Source organism: Pleurodeles waltl, chromosome 7 (genome assembly GCF_031143425.1).
Source record: "Pleurodeles waltl isolate 20211129_DDA chromosome 7, aPleWal1.hap1.20221129, whole genome shotgun sequence".
In the NCBI taxonomy this organism is placed as follows: domain Eukaryota; kingdom Metazoa; phylum Chordata; class Amphibia; order Caudata; family Salamandridae; genus Pleurodeles; species Pleurodeles waltl.
Window position 1 is genome coordinate 84,387,658 of NC_090446.1, and position 24,593 is coordinate 84,412,250.

Genomic DNA, 24,593 nt, shown 5'->3' on the forward strand with positions numbered 1-24,593 from the left:
GACATTTGTCAGAAGACATACAGGCTGTCAGTCTACCTCTGTCTTTGAAGCGCTAAATGTGAAAGATAAATACAGAATGTAAAGGCATCTTTATTTATTGCAAGGACTTTTGTGACCCACCAGAAGCCAGCTGGTGACCCACCAGTGGACCGCGACCCACAGTTTGGGAAACACTCTACTAATACATTGAGAGATGTGGTAGTTTGCACATTACGTAGAAAGGACTCACTGACTATTTCCCAGTGCCATGTTATGTTACAAGTATGCTTAAAGTGGCAAACAGTGTTTGAAAAGGAGTCAAAGAATTTCTTTAAAAAGATGTGCATAGTATATCTTAATGCATAGTGGATGCTTACACAGAGGATATGTTTGAAGAGTCAGCAACCTGGTGATGTCCAGGTGGCAGCAATGACCCACATCGTGACAGTGACTTAAAACATAAATGAGTTGTTTTCCGACTGCTCTTAAATTGTTCACGCCTGTTGATGTCTCATTTCCCTGGGAGGAACATTCCATCACTTTGCTTCGAAAACCTGAAGCATTGTCTCCTTCATGAAGCTTCTTTTGATTAGAGTTACTTCCAACAAATCCTTGTCCCAGGACACAAGGGGCATAAAAAGAATTTGTGGCTTAAGCTTATCCTTCCCGTGCAGCAGATCACCCAAATTATGGAACTTCACTCACGCCGATAAAGTCTAGGTAAGGTTGGGATACCATGACCCTGTCATGTAAGAGCTCTCTTCACCCGGGCAGCAATATTCTTTTGTAAACATGATTCAGGGTCTTCTTAGGTCCACCATCATACAGTAAACTGACCCAGAGCCCATTGTGGTTCATGCTGTGGTCACACTGCCCTTCTCAGATAAAATGGGCACAGGTTACAGAGGGCCCTGGTGTCATAGCAACAGGTCTCACTTAACTGGTTTGTCAATCTCTTCCAACTAAGAACACACAATACCCCCAGGTGCCTTCAGCTCTTGAGCCAGACGAATGTTTACCTCCGTCCCCCGCAAAGCAAACACTTGTGAGATTCACTCATTTAGTTGTAGAGACCTGAGAGACCTCCACAAATAGCCACATTTTGAGGCATTCCTTTACTACTGGCATTCCTTAACCCACATCTGAGCCGCTTCATCAGGCTAGAGAGGACCTAATAATCTGGATCCATCACTCCCTTCAGTGGGAGCATCAGCTGAGTGTCATCAGCGTAGATTTGAAAACATACCCACCTCTCCACTGTGCCTGCGAACCATTAAGAAGGACACCATGCAGATGTTAAAACCTGTGGAAGAAATTAGGGGGATCCCAGGGGCGAGCTACATTATAGTTCCTCTAAGAAAGCCAGCACCCCATCTTTTCCTCCTTAGGCTTTCCTGCAAAAAAGGGATTCAAAACATTTAAGTTATGGCTGGGACACCTCTGCCACTTCTTCCAGGCAGCTGAAAAGTTTACAATAGTCAATGGTATTGAAAGCAGCAGGGATGCCAAGATCAGCTTTAGGGATCCGAACGCTGTTCCAACCTCAGACTCGACTGTGTCCATCAGAGTGGGTTCTTTGCTACAACAGGGCCTAAAACCTGACTGCAGATCTCCTATGAAGTTGGTCTCTTCTGAGTGTTGAGTGAGGTCTGTAGTCTCTGCTTTTTCCAGGATTTTACTAAGGAAAAGAGTCCCAGATTTAGGAGGAAAGCCATTAAGCCCCAGCTGAACTGGAGAAGGGTGCAAGAGGGGGGATTTCTGTAGAGGATAGAACCAGAAAGTGCTTCAGAAACCTTGGCACACTGCATTCAGTGAAGACGTGAACGGAACAAGCGCCCGGTGTACTCTATTGATGTGGATGGCCGTTGGTCACGGAGGCACTGATTGACATTGGTGATACCAGTGGTGTTCTCAATCTGAACCACTGCACCTTTTGATAGGTCAACATAAAGCGGTGGTAATGCATTGGAGTCCCTAGAGTTCACGGGTGCTAGTGCCACAAGGGCCGTGGCCTCCCCACATCCACCATCTCTCTGATCTCACCAACATTTGCACAGTCTGGGAAGACAGCACTTCCCATGAAACATATAAATTGTTGTATGTTTTATTATTGTTTTTTAAGTACTTCTAAGACTTTTTGCAAAAGAGAAAAAAACATATAATTTAACCAGTTCACATTTTCATTGTCTAATGTGCCAATCTGTTCCCTACCTAGAACTTCTGTGCTCATGAGTGATTTAACAAAATATATAAAGTTGAGTTTTGGTGTTTTTATTTGTCAAATTAAAAAAGATTGGGTACTTGTAAGGTTTTCATCTGGCCTCTCTTGGCAATATGAAAATTACACATGAAAGTAGATATATTTCCAGGGAACCCTTGTGTGTGTAATGCCTTTGATGCTCATGGCCGCCCCTAGTTGACTGGATGGAGTCTTGAGGTGGGTATTAAAGGAGAAGGGGGTTGATGGTGGCATCTCTGTTGAGAAAAAGTAACCAGATTTGGGTGAAATGTGGGATTGTTTAGAGGCCCTATCATAAAACCTGCCCTGGACATGCTCACTTTAGGTGACGTGCTACTTAGCACCCTTATATTGGAGCACTGTGCTATTTTTATACATTTCTTTTTGTTGCAGTCGGGTTTTCAGCAGCAAAAATCAATGTTCGTATTTTGCCAATGCATGCGTATCTCTTTACCCTTCCCAAAAAATCCACTTTCAGTTCTGGTGTCCACATGTTATTGCAGCTCATGTTCTTCCCTCAATTGCTACTCTGCAGAACTCTGCATTTTGAAATTGTTTCTGCGTGTTGTACACATGCCAGTGATATCTTTTCTTGGGGTGACCGGTTTGCTGGAGAGTTGTGAGGGACGTTAGCATTCAAGACGACTTAGTTCCTTCTCCAGGTTTAAAAAAAATCTGAAACAGAGGGCTGTTTTGTCTAGAGACCTAATATACTAAAGATGCCCTTCACATGGCCTTTCCACCCAATAAGAGGGGTCGCAGCACAGCCTATAACAAAGAGGCAAGCAATGCTTATTCATTCCTAACATGTATCTTTCTTTTTTAAAGATTAATTCTCCCAAACATGAAAGTGTGCATGTCAAAAACTATATTCATGGAGTAAAAAAGCGAGAAGATCCATTGATGAGCTGTGGAAGGTATAAAACTAATGTCCTTACCTTCCGGCTGCGCAGGAACATGAGGTCTCCTCGGCACCTGCCGCTGTCTCTGAAGCACCGGAGGAGGCAGGGGGACCAGTGCCTGGCTGCGTTTCTGACGGAGAGGAAGCTTATTTTTTCACCTTTTTCTGATCTTTCCTTTTTTTTCCTTTTACGAGGCTGCAAGTCTCTGTTTTTTTTTCTTAAAAATGTCATCTTGATAAGCGTGGCAGTAACTGTCAATCAAAGAGAGGCGGGTGGTACCTTCTCGGAGACAGGGCAGGCCTTCTTCCTGAAGCAACTTTCTCAGTCCAAAACAATGTTTAGCAAATAGATAGGTTGTTGTGTGTGACATGTAGGAGGTGTTGGATGGGTTACGGTGTAGAAGGTGGTTCTGGGCTGTGTTTTGGTTAAATGTTGTAGAGGGACGGTCTTTTGCAGTGTAGGGGGTCTCACTTTGAGTTAACCGTACAGGGCCACGGTGCACTGGTTCTCTGTTTGGGAGACTCTCTCCTAGGTTTAAAGATTGGTTACTCTGTCCAGGTTATAGGTTCACAAGTGCACAGGTGCTGTCTCTTACTTTCCAAGAGATGTTATTCTGAGCTGGCTGTAGTACACTAGGTGTAAGGGACCTGTCTCTTACGGGGTAAGAGATGTCACGTGTTTTGGTTATGAGTCAATAGGTGTGGGGGACCTGTCTCTTACGGAGTTAGAGATGTCACTTGTGTTGGTTATGGGCCAATAGGTGTGGGGACCTGTCTCTTGTAGGGTAAGAGATGTCACCTGTGTTGGTTATGAGTCAATGGGGGTGGGGGACCTGTCTCTTACGGGGTTAGAGATGTCACGTGTGTTGGTTATCAGTCAATAGGTGTGGGGGACCTGTCTCTTGCAGGGTAAGAGATGTCACATGTGTTGGTTATGAGTCAATGGGGGTGGGGGACCTGTCTCTTATGGGGTTAGAGATGTCACGTGTGTTGGTTATGAGTCAATGGGGGTGGGGGACCTGTCTCTTACGGGGTTAGAGATGTCACGTGTGTTGGTTATCAGTCAATAGGTGTGGGGGACCTGTCTCTTGCAGGGTAAGAGATGTCACGTGTGTTGGTTATGGGTCAGTGGGTGCGGGGGGGCTGCCTCTTGTAGGGTAAGAGATGTCATGTGTGTTGGTTATGAGTCAATAGGTGTGGGGGACCTGTCTCTTGCAGGGTAAGAGATGTCACGTGTGTTGGTTATGGGTCAGTGGGTGCGGGGGGCCTGCCTCTTGTAGGGTAAGAGATGTCACGTGTGTTGGTTATGGGTCAGTGGGTGTGGGGGACCTGTCTCTTGCAGGGTAAGAGATGTCACGTGTGTTGGTTATGGGTCAGTGGGTGTGGGGGACCGGTCTCTTGTAGGGTAAGAGATGTCATTGTGTGCTGGTCATGGGTCCATAGGTGTGGGGGACCGGTCTCCAATGGGATGAGAGATGCCAGCATGCCTAGGGCAGTAGAGACACAAGAGCTTATCTAGTTCCAAGTGAAGTGAAGAGGGCTGAGCCACAGAGAGAGAACTATGGAAAGAGACCGATCCTGCACCGGGTAAGGCGCCTCCTGGCACCACGTACCCAAGATCTGAGCTACAAAGAGACTTCCCCTCTAAGCTCCCACTGGGCACATATATGGACAGGACCAATACGGATACTGATGCCAGGCCCCACCCACAGCTTCTGAGCACAAAAGGCCCTTTTCCACCTTCAGGTTCAGGCATACCAACAGCTGGGGGAGCACCTCCCAGAAGAGTAGGCAACCTCCGCCCAGCTGCTAGCCCAGTGAGATTCCTGCATCAAGGGCTTCATGGGCCACTCTAGGAGTACATTTACCCAGGGCACAGTTTACCAGAAAAGCACTGAACTGTCTTCCATGTGGTGGAGGCAGAATTCAATGCTAAGGAGTCTGCTGTGTGCAAGACTGCTGGCGTAGAGCTCTCAAATCCATGTTCTGTTATGTTATATTGATTTGTATAGCGCACTAATCACACAAGAGGGTATCCAGGCGCGTGGCATGGAGCAATGCTGATCAATTTCAAAGGTAGAATTCTGCGGCTCGTATAACAGTGGTAGTATTCAGCCCTTTAGGCATCGCTAGAAACCTACCTTGATCTTGCTATGAAGCACCGCATGAGTGTGTATCAAATTGAACCCATTCATAACTCTGGGTAGCGCTGTTTGAATCAAGACATATAGGCCCATATTTATACTTTTTTAGCACCACATTTGTGTCATTTTTTGACGCAAAAGCGACGCAAACTTGCAAAATATAATTGTATTTTTTAAGTTTGCGTCGCTTTTGCGTAAAACAATTTACGCAAATGAGGCGCTAAAATAGTATAAATACAGGCCATAAAGTGATGCTGCTCCCTACTCGAGAGCAGGGTAGTGGATAATTTGACCAAATCACACGCCATTGCCAGGGCCCCCACCCCAACTTTTGGGCCCAAGAGAGAACATTCTTGGCCATCTGTTTGAAGTCACTGTAAAGCACATTGAGATTAATCATGTGCCAATATCATCTATACTTGATGAAGGATTCGAGCTTCTCAGCGCTGTACATTTTTTAGACCGTGTTGTACCTCATCTTAAGCCGAAATAGAGTTTGTTTTTGTTTTACAGTTTTTTTTAAATAAAAAAAAGGAATGAAAGTATTCAGAAAACAGGTTTGTATATATGTTGTTTTTCAGTTTTTCTGTATAATTATACTCACATAAAACATTTATGCCCAGACCCACACTTTCCAGATGGGTCTCCAAACTTTTCTTTAGTAAGAGCTACGTATGTTAGTTGAAATCATCCCGAGATACTAACATTGTTAGTGGTGCAGTTGTCACCACATCAAATACGACTACATTGTTGGCCGTCCAATGCACGATTACCACTAGTGATCATCTCAGGGCATCAGGCAAGGTTGCCACCATTAATGTTAAAAAAAACTATATAAATGCCTTTATGTTAGTAATGCACAACAGCATGGCTGCAATGCCACTGGCACTAAGGTAATACTTGTAGTAATAAATCCCCCCAGTGGCGCATGGTTTAGCACTGACATGTAATATATTTGTGAAATCCATCATTTTTCTCAACCATCAGCTTACGAGGGCTGAAAATGAACAGATTTTCATAGCAAATGCACAGGCTGCACACAGGAGAGCTACTTTCAGGCAGCTGGAGAGCTAACAGCAGCTCACACGCTCTTCATTGGAGAAGCCTTGTTTGGCACATGTGCAAAATGTGGCCAACCACGTGACCAAATCAAGTAAGGGGTCATGGAGAAAAATCTGTTCCAGCTCACAGCATCCCTGCATCGTCACAGGTCTTTGGAGTTTGCTGAGCTTGTGCCATAGAGAGGACTGGTGGTGTTGGGGGTTCCTCACAAGGGCAGGGCTAGCATATTACACAGGTGGCACCAGGGGAACAATGGTCTTCTGGTGGAAAGAATTAAACTGGTAGCAATGAAGGGTGCCTGTCACGGGCTGGAAAGGAAGTAGAGTGGGTAAGTGGGCCTGGGACAGGAACAGAAGAACAATATTCTTAGACAAGCAAGGGAACAACTAAAGATGATGTAGGGTATCTCTCAAGGGTGGGAAAGGAGCTAGAAAAGGTAAATAGGTAAATGGGGCTGGGATTGGCAATGGAGGCCAATAGACTTCACTATACAGAGGCAACGCCATAGGTTATACAGGGGATTGAGAGACAGGGGAGTGTAAGGCCCATATTTAAGAGGCTCTGGCACCATCTATCAACACATTAGCATCATTTGTTTTACACCAATGTGGTGTTGGATGGCAAAAAAATGCAGCAGCGGATTTACAAAGTGGCGCAATGCAAGCATTGCGCCACTTTGTAACCCCTTGTGCCACATTATGCCTGCGCCAGGCATAATATATGCAAGGGGGGGCGTTCCGGCATTAGTGGGCGGAGAAGAAATGGCACAAAGAAATCAAATAGATTTCTTTGCGTCATTATTTCTGGCACTTTTAACGCCTGCTCGGAGCAGGCGTCAAACGGGGGCTCCAATTGGTTACAACGGGCCTCTGGGTGCTTTGCAGGATTAGCGTCAACATTCTTTACTCTAATCCTGCGAAGCGGCGAACTAGCGTAAAAAATGTTGATGCTAGTTCCCTAACTACCGCCATAGTGCACCGTATATTAAATACGACGCACACATGGTGGCTTTAGGGGGCGCTTAGGCGTGCAGGAAAAGTGGCGCAGCATCTTTCATAAATCTGCCCCTAAATGGGTAGACTGAGTGGGTGTGAACTTACTAAATTACGTTCCCAAGCCGTTTTTCTTTGGTACTTGTACTTGTAAGAACGTGCCTTGTAAAGTAACAGTAACATTACTTGTCAAGAAGTTTGATGCTGGTGGTGAGACTATTTTATTGCAGGCGTGACACAAAGACACTGCAACACTGCAGGGTGATTACCTGACCCACATTATGAAGTGAAAATATGTGAATTTGGTACTGACACCTGTTTTGTGGTTGGCTGGTGGAGTTCTCTGCCCATTGTGGCCACAGATCACAATTCAGGTGTTTCCTGAGAGTTAAGTTATGTATGTAAGGTTCTATTAATGTCAAAAGAGAGAAAAGGGTAGATGAAGAGAAGGGTTGATGTTGAAGTGGGTGGAGTCACGGAAAGAAATGGAAAAAAATTAACTGAAAAACTATAGTATGGAGAAACTGAAAGCAGGGAATGTGACGAAGAAAATAAATAACAGGCAGAAAGTAAAAAAGGAAAGGGCAAAAAAACAAAGAAACAAAAGAGACAGAAACGAAAAAAGAAGATACTAGCACAAAAATTAACAGAAAAAGACGAAGGAATAGAAAACAATCAATGGCAATGCCAGTAGGTCTGCCATACAACTGAAAGTGCCTCATCAACCACTGGAGAGTTTAGGTGGTAAGTCATCATACGTGCACTCTGCCTCTCCTAATTGCAGTCATGCATCCATTCATCCACCTGTTAGCTTGTTCTTGTTATCACCCACTTACACATCTGCAATAAACATCAACAAGCATATGTAAAAGAAATTAAAAGAACAAAAGCATAAAGAAGAAAACGTCACTATATAAGTGTGGCAGGCATATGCTTGTATTTAAAAACAAAAAACAAACATAGCAGCAGGTAGCCATCTTCAAAAGGTATTATAGATAGTGTATAATTGTTTTAAAATTCCAAGATGACCCCCGAGTTCAGAAGAAATGTGTTGACAATCTTGAAGTGGTAAACCAGTGATATACTGAGCACAAATGAGAGGCTCTATAGCACTGCCTGGCGAGCGAGCAAAAGTAATTAATGAAAGATGAAGGAAAGCTATTGCAAGGGACCTGGACCTAAAAAAACAAGCTCATCTTCATGTGGATGTGCTTGTGTGGTCAGGAAAAATGTTGTTACACAAAGGGCAAAAGAGCCAATGGTTAAATAGGTCTAAGTCATTGGCTGGTGCTGTAGGCTGTCAAGGATGGAAGCCAATTGTGAATGACTCTTATACAGTCCACTGCAGAAGTGGGCTGACCAAAAACCCCTGTTTGTATGTATGTGTATATATATATATATATATATATATATATATATATATATATATATATATAGATAGATAGATAGATAGATAGATAGATAGATAGATAGATAGATAGATAGATAGATAGATAGATCTCTCTCAGAAGAAGACAACAGCCAGCGGAAAAATCTAGACCCCGAAGGGTACAATGAGCCACGAAAAAATGAAACATCCAAGAAAGAAGTGACTCAAATAGGTGAACTCACCAAAGAACAAAAATAAATAGTTCCACTAGAACGTTTTGGCTTTCACCTTCCTCAGGTAGTACAAGATGGTTTGCTCAGTGGTTGCACAGCTGACACTGCTGGATTTTCAAAAAGCGTCATGAATGATGATTCCATTTGGAATGTGGAATTAATGCAGCCCTGAGATCGCTTGAGATATACAGTAATCAGGTGGTATTGTCAGTGATGTTCAGTCCTTCTGGATGAAGTGATTTGAAACAGTACAACCAGAAGTTTTCTCTGGCATCCAGTACTTCTTCCTTTAAGACATATTCCACAGGGAAGATCTTCAAATCTGATTGTAAATGGTCCACAAGGTTAAAATGATTGGCTACAGGCTGGTCAAGTTTCTTATTAATTATTCTTATTCTTATTAATCAGTCAGTTCCTTCAGATTTTAAAAAAATTCTAAAGGGGGAGAGGAGCACGCAGCCCCCCATCCAGAGCAGATTTCAGCCCGGGACCCCATACCCCAGGGCCCAGACAACTAAGGGTGGGTGCCCAGAAGCCTACCCAGGCCACTCACTATATCATTGTTAGGGGCTGCGGTGGAGCCCCAATGCCCTGCAGACCCATCCAGCTCCCTGCCTCCTGCAGGACCCGGCATTGTTCTCGCCCCTAGGGAACAGCTAAAAATTCAGCTCCCTGCAGGTGGGAGCAAGATTTTCATCTCTTTCCCTGGCCGTTTCAGTGTTGGCAGGGAAACAGATGAAAAGTCCGCTCCCAGTGGGTGGGAGCATTTTTCAAGCTCCTGCCTGGTGGGAGTGGACTTAGTGTTCGCTCTCGCTTTGCGGGAGCTTTGAAATTGCTCCCCGCAAGCTAGTGCAAACACAGGTTTCCCAGCCAGCACCAGTACGGGCAGGAAAACGGCTTTGATCTAAGGGTGGGCACTCCAGAGTATAGCTGTAGCTGGCCGTGGGGATGGTGTCCCTAGGGCTGTTAATGGCTCCAGGAGGGGGGCCGCATGACCCCCCTCCCATTTGTCTGCTCGGTAGGGTCCTGGTGGTGGCAGTCCCGGGGACCGAAATCATTCCAGGAGGGAGGCCACATGCCCCCTTCCCCTCATTATCCTTGCCAGGCCCAGGGAGGTGGAAGTCCCCGAGGCTGAAATTGGCTCAGGAGGTGGACCAAGTGCCCCCTCCCACTATTAAACATGGCTGGGCCCCAGGGGTTTGGGTCCCTGGGGCCAAAATGGGGGGGGGGGCTGCATCCCAGGGAGGGGGCCATGAGCACACTCCTCCCCCAAAAGTAATTTTGAAATTCCATCTGGGAGCCAAAAAAAGAAAGCACGGGTAACGGCACTTGCTTTTAAAAAAAAAAAATTCCAGCGGATCCTCCATGGATTCATGGGAAAATTTGAAAAAACAAAAAATGTTTTTGGCCCCCGGCGAGGTCTCTGTGGGACCTCACCACCAGTCCTAGGGTATTCCTACCAACAGTGATGGAGTGTGGGCCAGATAAAGCGATCACGCAAGGCCTGCTGAAGAAAAGTACCCTTATCCTGGTCGCAACAGAGAGAGGCGAGTGATGCATCGTGTCGATCCCGCAGTCGTGGTGATGCGTCCGTTTTCTCCACGCAATGATGCCGATGCATCGATCCCGAAGTTGAAGCGCCGGTTCGGCGACGCACCAGTTCCGCAGGTGATGCACTGGGTTTCTCCACGCAGTCTAGGGGACGCGTCGATCCTCTCACTGCAGTGCCAGCGATGCAGTGGTTCCGATACAGCGGTTCTGCTGGCAATGCGCTGCTTCTAAGAGCCACCTAACCCAGTATATCAGTCCATTCATCCCATGTTATTTAATAAAATGTATGCAATCAGCCAGTCCAAACAACACTCTCCTGCACACATCATTCACAACCGCCACACAACATCCTGTTGCATGTGACATTCTCAGAAACAATAACCCCTTACACAGCACACATCAAACATAGAGCCTCAATGTAACAAGGAACAGAGACACATGGAAGAGTCCGGCACCACCTCCCGCTCCGCTAGAGTGGAGAACTACCACCCAACAACACCCGGGCACCACCTGCCCATAAAACTGGGGTGGACAACTACCACCCCCTCTGGCCAGAGTATTCCTTCCCAGCCCCACCAGCTGGAGATGCCACCACCTTGCGCACCAACCCTTTCCTGTTGGAAGCAGTGGCTACACAGCGCCTCCCGCTGCGTACAGAGACAACTCCACCAGTTGTCGGCTAATCACACGTAACCGAACGTGGTCAACTAAACCTCAGCAGATATGTATAGCAAAATACTGAAACATGAAAAATGTATGCACTTAGATCAAAAATGGGGAAGGAAGTGGTACAGAAACGATAAAATCAACACAAAATTCCAGCAGGTGGCGAATCCAACGGCAAGTCCGAACGAGGCACTGTAGTGAGGCCAGGAAGATGGGGGGAAGGAACATCAGTATGCCAGCGCAAAGAAAAAACATAACAAGAAAGAAGAGCAGGCTAAGAAGAATAGCATATATAAAAATAATCCACAACTCCATGGATAAGCGAAGACTGAAACAACTCCAGCACATACCCCCTGTGCAAAAATACTCCGCTCCACCCCAAAACGAGAAAAAAAAAAAAAGAACAAAGCAGACTGAGAGGGACTACAGAAGTGACAGATACTCACGACAGCCCCAGCTCCCCATCCAGGAGGGGCCCGTCCAGCTCACACAAAGGCAGGAGTGAGGGCCGGGGAGAATGCCAATCCGAACCGCCAATCCTCCACGAAAATGTTGAAGCCAACTCAGATGTAAATCAGATCCCGACAATTCAGCATACAAACCAAAGACCAGCCCGCTCTTCTGATATATGAAGTTTAGTAAGAAATACGTGTACACAGAGACTGAGCAGCCTAAGTTCAACTCGAACAGTCTAAAAGAGGAAGTAATACATGATCTTTTATATAATTAAACCCCAAGCACATTAATACATTTCATTGGTTCTTGATACCGACATATGATCAAAGTTGCAATAAAGCACACGTGATTTATCAATTATTCTTCATAACGCTCCATATAATGGTTAAGATCATAGACAAGGAACTTGCACAATATGTCCTATGAATCTGATAGCGCATGATACATTTATATTAGGAGAAATAGGAACAATAAGTGCATACGTTAGTACTTTTGAAAGTGAGGATTGCTCAAGCTAGCATGCAGTGATGTCTCGTGATGGCTGTAACGTTAGCAAGCCTTGCAGTTTAATGCGTTTCAAGAGAGATAAACACATCTCAAAGGCCTAGCAAATCTAGCATTATACAGTGTTCTACAGAAGCAGGCCCAACTGTCATTGTGTATCACAGGGCCCCCTTGGTCCAAGTTGGCACCAAGGAGAAATGTGATTCAACAGATGCATGGTGTCCAATCCCCATAATGAAAAGGATGCGGCAGTTCTGATCCACACAAAGGCGAAGATGCACCAGTTCTGATTAAGTACATGGGTTCTGGCAGTTGCAGCACTTTATGCCTGCTTTCAAGGGCCCAGGACTAGACTGGCACCACTTGGCAGGGCAGTACTTGCAGCAAGCAAAGTCCAGGTGCTGTTAAAAAATGATGAGTCGAAGTCTTTTGTGTGCCTGAGACTTCGGAAGAACAGGAGGCAAGCCAATAGTCCCTTGAAAGTACTTGGGTTCTGCGATGTAAGGATGCAGGTACAGTCCTTTTTACTCTCAGACAAGAGTGAAGCAGGCAGCAGGCCAACACATCAAAGCAGTTCAGCAGAGGTGGCAGTCCCTCTAGCAGCACATCAGTCCTTTTTCCTGGTAGAATGTTCAAAGTTTCAGAAGTGTTCTGTGTTGGTGGTATCTGAGGTCCAATACTTATACCCAGTTGTGCCTTTGAAGTTAGGGAGACTTCAAAGTGATGCCTTTGAAGTGACAATTCCATTTCTTTCCTGCCCTGGCTCCAGACTCATTACAGGGTGTATGCAACCCTTTGTGTGGGGACAGGACACAGCCCTTTCAGGTGTAAGGGTCAGCTCCTCCCTCCCATCCTGCCTAGGTTGAGCCATCAGGATGCAGATGGGAAGTTAGTCACACCTACCCTTCCTTTGTGTGTCGCTATCTAGAGGAAATGCACAAAGTCAGCTGTCACCCTCACCCCAGATGTATATTGGAGACAGGCAGGAGGCACCAAATGGGTAAAATAAGAAAACGTCAACTTTCTAAGAAGTTACATTTTCAGAATTACAATTTAAAATCTGACTTCACCATAAGTTTTGATTTTAAATTGTGATTCCAGAGACACCAAAGTTGGGGGTCCCATCTCTTCCCTATTGGAAATTACACTTACATAATGTAATAAGGACAATCCTAAGGTTATCCTATGGTTGAGATAGGCCTTGCAGTAGTGAAAACTGAATTTAAGAGTATTTCACTGCCAGAACATGTAAAACTTAAAAGTACTTGTCCTACTTTTTAAATACGCTGGACCCTGCCCATGGGCTGTCCAGGGTCTACCCTGGGGGAGACCTATATATAATAAAAAGGAATGTTTGTGCCTTGCATGTAGTTTAATTTGCCAGGCCGACATGGCAGTTTAAACCTGCAAACACAGACGCAGTCGACCTGTTTAAAAGGCTATTTAAGTGGGTGGCAAATCAGTGCTGCGGGACCACTAGGAGCATTTAATTTACCGGCCCGGAGCACATAGACTGCACTTTACTAGGGACTTATAGGTAAATTAAATATGCCAGTTGTTAGTACGCCAATCTTACCATGTTTGAAGTATAGAGAACATGCACTTTAGCACTGGTTAGCAGTAGTTAAGTGCCCAGATTCCCAAAGCCAGCAAAACAAAGGCAGCAAAAACATTCAAAACAGGAGGTCTGAAGGCAAAAAGTCTGGGGAAACCACATCAAGGACTCCGGGTCTAACATGTATGTATGTACGTATGTATGTATGTATATGATAGTGTGCATTTCCTTTTATTTATTTTTTTAGTTTCAACAGCCTGACTGAAAACTAAGCCTTTAACCAACCCTCAAACTTTTGCCTACTTCAGTGTAACAGAGTGTCAGTTTTCTGCAAAAATGCAAAACAACATCCACCCACCCTTAGAGGCCTTTTAGCTTTAACACATGACTTTGACATAGTGCTCCAAAACTAACAGATCAGGTCTGTGGCAATGGACACAATGTTTCCCGATTAACCAATTGTGCCTGCGGTCATCATGCTTGGTTTGTCACCATAAGCAACTCAGGCCTACTGTACTTTCCCACACAACAACTATCAGACATACAGTCTTAAATTTACAACTGCTTACACAATTACTGTTGATAAACTTGCACATAGCCCCTCTCGAGAGGACCTAACAACGATTATCACAGTGAAAGTCTTCTGCATGGGCAGTTGGAAGAGACAACCAACACCAAATCCTGTGAACACTGTGCTAATCTGCGAGATTTCATTTAAAACACGAAGGTGCATATTTACAAGCCCCTAGCGGCACCCTAGCGGCACCCTAGCGGCACCCTAGCGGCACCCTAGTGGCATTTTTTTAATGCTATGGCGGCGTTAAGGAGGCCTTTCTCCTGTGCCATATTTACAAGGTAAAGCATGCATTGCACCACTTGGCAACGCTTTGGGCCACATTATGCCTACAGCAGGCATAATGTATGCAAGGGGGGAGGCCCAAAAAAACAGCGCAGTGAAATTTACAACATTTCAGTGCACCATTTTTTCTGTCATTTTTAATGCCTGCTCAGAGCAGGTGTTAGTGACGCCCCCATTTTATTCAATGGGCCTCCCTGTGCTTTACTGCACTAGTCAAAATGTTTGACGCTAGTGCAACAAATCGCCACAATAGCGTCAAAAATGTTGGTGCTGTTGTCCTAGCGACTGCCATGGTGCGCCGTATTGTAAATATGGCATAACCATGGTGTCGTTAGGTGGGGCTGTGGTGATGCCAGAAAAGTGGCGCAGCGGGTCCAATGCACCTTTTTCTTGTAAATATGCCCCTAAATGTGCAGACTCTAACACACTGAAATGACCATCCACCCTTGAAGGCCTGCAGGCCTAAACAAATGCTTTACCCAATAAAAAGTCAAGCCTATTGCCTTTATTGTAACTTTTCATTACAGTCAGATGAGGCCTCCACCCTTGATCATGTGCTTGTCGCTGACACCACCTCATCCTGCTTTCCTGAGCGTAACCTTTCCACAGGGCAAAAACTGCAACACAAGCACTCTTTTTCAGCAAAATCAGAGAACTTCCACCCATTCATAAGCGTGTGGACTTCACCCACCATTGCATCGTTAAGTGGGGTATTTTTTATTCCTAAAATAGAGTCTTGTATGTAGGATACAGACTCCCTTCTTGTCATCATCAGGATGGTTCATGGATTCTCCATTTGCCCCTGAATAGCATCCTTGGGTTGTGACTGTGTAAAAAGTTGTTTATAATACGACAACAAGTAATACGTATGCTGGGCAGTATTAGTGGACTTGTACTGCGTGATTCCCTATTTCCACATTGGTAGAGGGGAATAACTTTGGAAAGTAGGCTCACTGCATGTTTTTTGCGAAGTGGTGAGACATACCTGGACACTTGTAATAACATTTGGCGGAAAACCAGTTTTTGGGTCAAAAACGTGATTCCCGGCAACCAGTGAGTTGGGCAGATTGGGGTTGGGTTGGACTCCCACAAAAGATGCTTAAGGGCACTGCCACTTTCCACTATGGTGTGGCACTCTGTGATGGATATTGTAGTTTCTACCAGTTTTCTATTTTCATTGTCAATTCTCAATAGTAGAGTTCTTGGTATAGTTTGGAAGTGAGACCTACTCGTGTACTTGCAATTTGGCTCTCGATATGTGAAGTTGCGACGTACCTTGCATAGTTAGAAGCTGTTTACATATTTCATACCTGTAAATTCCAGCATCGAGTTCTAATGAGCTCCTCTGGGCACCTTCTACTGTTCTTTGTCAGAATTCTGTCATGTGATTGATACTAGAAACCAGTGTGTGCTAGAGGGCACATTTGAGTCTTGTCTCCACCAATGATCTCAGGGGCTGACTCTGTGAATCACAGACTATTATTTTTTCGTTTGTCAATAAAGGTTTTTGAGGCACAAACACAATAGTGAATGACATATTCCTTGACAGAACCATCAAGTCTTGGCCAGAAGCAGTGAATGGAGTTAGATCAGACAACCTCTCGACAACAAACAATGGTTCCTCCATGCTGATAAAACTGAACACCTCTAAATCATCTCTCTTTTGTCAGGCAACCTGGCTGATGTAGTTGGCAGTTCTAACACATGTGCTGCTCGCTGCGCAACTAACACTATGTATTTCTTTTGGTCAAGTTACCTGGGCCAGATTGGGAACCCAAAGCAGCCCTGGCAAATGTTTTCAAACAAGCCCCAATAGGGTGCATAGCAAGCGAGCCTGACCACCAGAGGCCTTAGGGGGGTTCTCAACCCCAAGAATATTTGGGAAAAACTGACAAAAAGGTGCATTCTACATCACATTTTTCATTATATATTCATCACACATATATTCAATAGTATTCGTTTTCAAAGCGTACTAAATGATGAACTTACAGAGCTAGTGGTTAGAGTTGACTTTACTAATAACAGTCTATTTCTACCCAAACAACACCCTTTTAGCAAAACCAGCCCCTACCATTCCAGCACCCCGGGAAACACCCGATGCCTGATACGGCCAGACCGGCCTTGTCTGCTACTATTAAACATTCCCCCCTTTTGAGCCCGACATTTCCAGCAGGTCTGCTGGAAAGGGGTTTGTTGTGTAATCTGAACTGCACTGTGTACTGGAGTAGACCAGTGCTGGTGCCTGTTTGGATAGTCCCTTGAAGACAAAGGTTCTCCTAAGAACGATAATGCAGCAAAGGCTACTCTAGACAGTGAAAGTCTCAAAGATTCAAGCACTATTCATGATAGCTTTGGGTTTGAAGGTTGGGACCTCTGCACGTGGCTTATTGCATTTTTTGGAGCCTGGGGTATGAAAACAAGTAAAATACCTTTCATCACTATTGTTGTCCTTCTGCTGGTTTAGATCCTTTGTTGAGTCTGAACCGCATCCATTACAAGCATCACCAGAGGCAAGGGTACTCCCCCCACCTACCTGCTGAGAGTCTGTGATTTATTTATCTACTTATTTATTTGAGAGTTTTATGAAATGTACACAATGCGTGGGAATCAGAGCGTTGTGCAATGCACACATATCAACTATCCTTACAATGGTTATTACATAGATTATGGGGTTACATCAAATTGCATACTAATTACACAATGTACAAACTGCATCAATCATTACAAATGATGGGTTATTTAGGCCAGCAGATTACCTAGGGTCAGAATAAAGGAAGGACCCATAGAGAAGACAAAAGATTGGTTGCCCTGAGGTGCTCCTATGATTAAACCTCTACCTTTTTTACAGTATTCTCAATTGGATTGGGGCATTACTGTAATTCAAATAAGACCGGCTTGGGCTGCAGATTCGTCTCCCAGATGGGCTTGGCGCTGATTGTGGCAATAAGTGTTTTTCGAGCATTAGGGATTGGACACTTCTCTTGAAGGCAACCGTGGAAGGGTCTGCACGATGATGATAATGACTGATATAGATGAACATTCTGATCATGGTGCTCTGGTAAGATGATGTGGAGCACAAACTGTATTGATTACTGATTGATGAAGTGCCTAAGGATGAGTAAGAAACTTGTGGAAGAGGAAGGGATATGAAGAATGTTAAAAATATTAGTGCATTTTAGTCTAACTGCAAACTGCTTCAGCCATGTTTTCTTGCTCATGCTAACACTACCCACAGGATGTCCTGTCTTTGACTGTGGGATGCACCATGTTTGGCACTTGAGATGTGAAGGTGTAAAGTAGCTTAGGCAGATGTTTCCAGTTTTGTTAATCATGAAGGCCTCCTAAAGTTCTCATGAGCTCAGGGAGGCCCCTGCATGCATTCTTTGTGAGAATTCTGTCATGTGATTGGTACTAGAAGCCAGTGTGTATTACTGTATAAATGTGAGTTTTGTCTTTGCTCGCAGAGCTTGTCTACAGAGATGCTTTCAGAGTATCACCCGGGCGGCTCATTCTGTTTTTCATAGATTATTATTTTTTAGTTTTAGAATAAATGCTTTCAGACTCAACAAAAATATGAAATACAGTTTTCTTTGACAAGAGGATGTGTCTGTGGCCAGGGTGGGGTTATCCATCTCCTGTGGGGAGTTCTTTGGTAAGGAGTTGTGTCCCAAATGGATACTTGCAGGGTTGGAGCTCAGTAGATTTTTATAGTGTGTCTGAGGAGGTGCCAGATTCTATTTGGTGGACTGTCCGGATTCTGTCACATCAGTGATGCAATCTCCCAAGGAAGCTTATATTTGGCCATCATTTGGGAGGTGTTTATAGGAAAATCTGTCTATTTGTCCTATTCCCCCGTGTTTTCCCTCAGGAAACCTGGGGGCTTATTTATACTCTGTTTGCGCTGAATTTGCATACTTTTTTACGCAAATTCGGTGCAAACTTAACTCTGTATTTATATTTTGACGCTAGACCCGTATAGCATCAAAATATAGGAGTTAACGTCATTTTTTTGATGCGTGAACACACTGAGATGCAAGGTAGGCGTTCCCATCCAAAAAATGACTCAAAGCCCCTAGTGCCTTATTTATCCTCCTGTGCAAAAACAGTGCTCGGTGGAAGGCGGGCCGAAATAATGGCGCTAACCCTGCCTAGTGCCATTATTTAACCCCTGGGTCAGACCAGGCGCTAGAGGACCTGTGGACCAATTTCCATGGTCAGACACCATGGAATGGGCCCACATGTGCCCACCCCAGCCCCAGGAACACCCCCACCCACACCAGAGGGACACCAGAGAATGAGGGACCCCATCCCAGGTAAGTAGAGTAAATATAGGTAAGTATTTTTTTTAAATTTACAACTGCCATTGGGGGCCCTGAGAATGGGGGCCCTTGCATGACACTGGGTGCAATGGCCATGCCCAGGGGATACTGGTCCCCTGTGCTGGCCATTGGGGTGGTGGGCATAACTCCTGTCTTTAATAATAATGCCTCTAACCAGCCTAGCGTAATTTTTGGAGGCAAAAGCCCCTTCACCCGTACCGCCACCCCCACCCGGCTAACGTAATTTTTTCTGACGCTAGCCCAACCTCAGCACCGGCTTGCGGCATTCTATAAAATTGGCCCCCAGCTGGGGCTTTGGAATGGTGCAAGCTGGCGCTATAATTTTTGCCGTAAAACTGCATTTGCGCAGTTTTGTGGCAAAAAGTATAAATATGGGCCTTGGAGTTTTTGACATTTTGCAGTGAGCAGACACTTGATTCAGCCACATGTTCTTTGTTGATAATTTTTACTTGAAATTACCAAAGCTGTCTCCCTGGTAAATTAACTATCTTTGCCCGGAGTTTCTATATAGTTGTACTGAGTGCACATTTGGCGAGCAGGAGGGCATGAGGTAATTTTGTGACTTGCACCTTGGAAGGTAATAAGATTATAAAAGATTATAAAAGTCCACATTTTGTAAAGCAGAGAATAAGCCAGGGCAACACAGAGCGGAGCACATTCAAATATGCCCTCAGATGCTACCACTAAATGATCGGGACCTCCAAATGACGACAAAGCTACAAAATTGAAGGTTTGCCATAGAAATCATCCTCTACCTCCAAGCATGTAGGCAGGGGGGTAGCTTCAGGATGTGTGGGAGCGGTTTGAGGTGTTACGCCCCCCCTAATCAACCAGGTATTGTGAATTGTCAGTCGGATTTCACCAAGAATTTTAACATACACACAGACAAAAAAAAAACACACACTCCATCTTCGTTTTTAAAGTCCTCAAAAACATTGGTTATTTTACAAACGATTGTGTTTTCTCTGTTAGTAGTCCTACCAATCCGCCCCACAGACCCCTCGCATGTACCCTGCTTGTCGTATAAAGTTTTTAAACATTATATGCCAGCCTGATTGTAGGATAAACTGAGGATCATCACTCTTCCCCAGTCCATCTGGCCAAACTATGCCCCTGGATATAGGAAATAGGTGCAGTTACACAATGAAGTCGATAAACACCATTTCAAAGGCTGCTCGTCACAAAACAACTCATTACAAACTACAAAACATAAGTAAACATGGCAATGGTAAAAAAATACGCATTTCTAAATGTATCTACAAGTAATATTGACTAAACCACAGCAGAACAAACAATACCTGCACAGGGAGCAAGTATGTGAGTCCAATGAAGCAGAAAGGTACATTCAATCAACAGACACACTCACTTCCACTCATGCCCTGCAGCAGGGAGGCGGCTCACATCCACTGTCACTGTAAGTGCTCCAGCCGCAACTACAGGTCCAGCAAGTCGCCCGGTGACACTGACCTTATCACTATGTCGGAAGCCAAAGTCATCGCTAGTTGTCAGCTCAACATGGACACCATGCAATACCTCCTGACTTATTTATATTGGGGAAGTAGATTGTCAAATATTGGCAGTCTGACTGGCATACCTCATGTCATTATTTGCTGGGTCGCATTTTTTGTTCTTGTGAATACCAGAGTCACTGTCGACCTTTTCGAATATCTTGTGACCGGTCATCAGACTTTGCGCACTTTGGTCCCTAGCATGTAATTTTTGTCTTTGACACCCAGCTACTCCTTGCAGTGAAAGCTGCATTCGTTGAAGTAGGGGTTTCCCTAACTTTATAGGTTCCATCAAATTGTATACATGTACCACAGGTTGCATCCTGAGCCACACAAACAAGGAAATGTATGAAATGCAGATGGTATATGATGCACTCATGCCATACCATATACATAATATACCATTCATGCTGTGCAGAACTCCTTAAATCAACGCATGACACTCCTTAAATCAACGCATGACTTTCAATATAAAACACAAAATCCCCAAAATAGCATGAAACTTAACAAATGTATATTTAAAATTTTTGATTAAGATATCTAAATTAATAAAATATTTTAATAAATAAAAACTGCATTTGAAACATACATGTAAAGCACTACCCGATACCCCCATTAAAATCCTGCAACATAAAAGACATTAAAACAACATATTTAATTCAGATTTAAAAAAATAATATCAAGACAAAAAACAAATAAAGAGAAAATATTTATAAACTCTCATGAAGAAACACAGTACACTTACCATCAATATTCAAAACTTTGATATCATGGTACCCATGGTACACAGCACAGTGGTAGTTCAACAGAAACTCAGGTCATGTCTACTAGATGAGTACATTAGCCAACACCTGGCTAGTTAAACGTACTTGATGCACCTCTTTAACCCAGAAAGCATTGAATAGAAATGTATGGGAACACGCGACCTATTAAAAAATCTCAGGTTGTACGACTAAACTGAAGAAATATCTGAAATGTGCTTTACTCCCTCTGACAAATAAACAAAGCCAATACATATGAATAAAATAGTTATGAAATATATTAATTGTGCATGTTGTATTTCACAACAGTTTCATAAGCAAAGCGGAGAACCCATCTTCAGAGCCTAGGTATGTTGGGTCTTTTTGTCACAATAAGAAGTTCTCCATCCCCCAGTGAGTTATTAGGCCCTCACATTATACTTTACAGGCTTCCCATTTTAATCATACTTAGAAACACCTCTAGTAGATACCAGCAGTACTTTGTATGTAGTCCAGAAAAGGCCAGAGAGGACAGCAGGGTCCCTTAATGTTTCTTGTGCTGGTACAGAACAGAGTCTCACAGGAGGAATGCTGGATCCACTCCAGTCTCCACTAACAGAGGAAGCAAATACTTGTGTGTGGTACTTCTAAGACTCTTGAAAGCCACCGAACATCCAGTGAACCAGCAGAGGATGCTGAGGGAGTACTTCCAAGGAGGCATGCGCTGCTAAGCATCGTCTTATGTGGTAGGAATGAAAAAAGTTAGAGTAGAAGTCTGTGGTGGACTTTAAGGTGGTCTTGAACTGGTGGACTCCACACTTGCAGTCGAAGGTGAATGCTGCTAGCTGGTCCTTCCTTAAACATGTATTTTTCACCAGGCGATCTTCTCTGGTCTGGAAGGGGTCAGGGAGCCATCTAAGTCATTCTCCAAAGCAGCAAAGTGTGACAGCCGCCGCTGCAAAGAAAAAACAACACAAACATTGTGAATTGGAAGAAAGGTGTGTATGAATGTATGTATGTTTATAGCCAAAGAGTGCTCAGAGTTCGGCAATGGGTAACAGTGAGACACATGTTAGTGAGTCCAAGGACACGGAGCAGTGTTAGGAAGGCGCAGAGGGAGTATGGACGAGAGACAGTGACCATGGGCAGATGGGCGCATCCAAAGAGCACCTGAAGGGACAGATGCGTCCTTTCTGGAAGACAGACACTCAGTCCACCGCAGGAGACAGATAATCAGCCCTTTTAGAGTACAACCACCCAGTCTTTTGTAGGCAACTGACACTCGGACAACCGGAGACAGACACTCAGGCCTCCATGGGTGACAGATCTTCGGCTTCCTCTACGAGACAGACATTCACCCTCTAAGCGGAAATTCGCCCCTCTATAGGAGACTGAAACTAACCACCCAATAGGAAACAGACTCTGAGTCTTTCATAGAAACCAGAAACTCCGCACTCTGAAGGGAGGCAGACATGCAACTCTGTGCTTGGGGCTGCCATTTACTTCTCCATAAGGTGACATATACTCAGTCCAGTCACCAAACTCAAAATAGGCGAAAAGCAATGAGCAATCTACATGAGACACTCAGGGGCATATTTATGAAAAATGGCGTTGCACCTAGTGCGGCGCCACTTTCCTTGCGTCCCTTAGCGCCCTCCTTACACCACCATGTGTGCACCGTATTTAATATACGCCACACCATGGTGGTAGTTAGGGAACTAGCATCAGAATTTTTTATGCTAGTTCAGCGCTTTGCGGGATTAGCGTAAAAAATGTTGACGCTAATCCTGCAAAGCGCCCAGAGGCCCATTGCAAGCAATGGGAACCTCCTTTTAACACCTGCTCTGAGCAAGTGTTAAAAGTGCTGAAAGAAATGATGCAAAGAAATCTTTTAGATTTCTTTGTGCCATTTTTTCGCCATTTCCCCCCCCCTTCCCCATAACGAGGGAACACCCTCTTTGCATACATTATGCCTGGTGCAGGGCTAATGTAGCACAAAGGGTTACAAAGTGGCATAATGAATGCATTTCGCCACTTTGTAAATATGGTGTGGCATTGTTGGCTATCTAATGCCACATTAGCATAAAAAAATGATGTTTTTGTCCGTAGAATGGCGCAGGGCCCTCTTAAATCTGGGCCTCAATCTTTTATAAAATCTTTTATAAGAGCCGGTCAGTTCTCTATGAGACAGACACTCAACTTGCTCTATGGAGGCAATTAGTCAGCCTTAGAAAGGCAGAGATGAGCGGGGAGGCATTCATCCCTATGCAAGGAGACGATGCTCCTCTAGAGAGACAGAGGCCCGTATTTATACTTTTTTTAGCGCCGCATTTGCGCCGCTTTTTGACGCAAAACGGCGCCAAACTACAAAATACAATGGTATTTTGCAATTTTGCGCCATTTTTGCGTCAAAAAACGACGCAAATGCGGCGCTAAAAAAAGTATAAATACGGGCCAGAGTGTGTAGGAAAAAACTAAGAAAGAACAAGGAAATAAAGACAAACAGGTATCCCTTTGTAGAAAGTCACCCTCACTGACCCACCTGGAGAGAGATAGAAGCGTGGTCTGAATCCTCTAGAGAGAAAAAGAATTGACCATCACAGAAAGAGAAAGGAAGACTGCACTCTAGGAGAGACAGGCACTCAGTCCTTTATCGGAAAACTGGGAGATATGCACTGAACTCCCTATAAGGAGATCAATGCCCACCCTAAGAGAGAAAGTGGGATAAAGAGAGACAGAAGGAAAGATATATTCGCACCTCTTGGTAGATAAAGGAAGCTGTTTAGCACTCTAGGAGAGACAGACACTCAGCCATTTATATAGCAGGGATCTTCAAACTGGGGGCCGGGCCCCCCTGGGGGGCCTCAGGTGGTCCCGGGGGGGTGGGGGAGGGCGCCAGGCTCTGGACAAAGGAAGGATTATGCACATAACAGTGCTTTGTTTTAAGCAAAAAATGCCTATTACATTTGTAAAAAGGTAACCAAACTTAACTGCAATGTATAAGTAATTGTAGACTAATTTAAACATTGCCAACTTAATAGAATAGTTATGAAAAATTCTGAGGGGGCCCGATGATTTAGAGACAGTCAATCATTTCTTCTGGCTGGAAGACTGTGGCTCAGCCTTCAATGGTCAGACTGACACTACTTTAAGAAATACAGAAATTCAGCCTCCTAAGGAGAGACAGACCTTCCTCGCTCTACAGAGAGACACTTTCTCCCTATCGAGAGAAATTCAATCACCCCTCTCATTGGAGTTAGTTTTACAACTCTCTAAGAATGAAAATACTCAGCACTTGAGGGAAACTCCGACATTTTGAGACACTCAACCCTTTAAGGGGTGACAAACATCCATGCCTCTACAGGAAGTCAGACCCTTGTGCTTCTTGAGTGAGGGAGAAGTGCGCTCACACCCATATGGAGACTGAAACTCTTTCCCCTAGTGAAACAGACTATCACCTCTCTCAGGAGAGGCAAGCCTTCAACACTCAACATG

General features: G+C 44.5%; 1 protein-coding gene across 1 annotated transcript in view; it reads right to left on the reverse strand.

Annotated features, from left to right (window-relative positions):
- Positions 1 to 21,969: 21,969 nt before the first annotated feature.
- Positions 21,970 to 24,593, reverse strand: part of LAG3 (lymphocyte activating 3) — a 33,569-nt gene continuing 30,945 nt past the window's right edge. The window contains exon 8 of the mRNA XM_069201601.1: positions 21,970 to 22,053. Within this exon, the coding sequence (XP_069057702.1) occupies positions 21,970 to 22,053 (84 nt within the window). The remainder of the gene's footprint in view (positions 22,054 to 24,593) is intronic.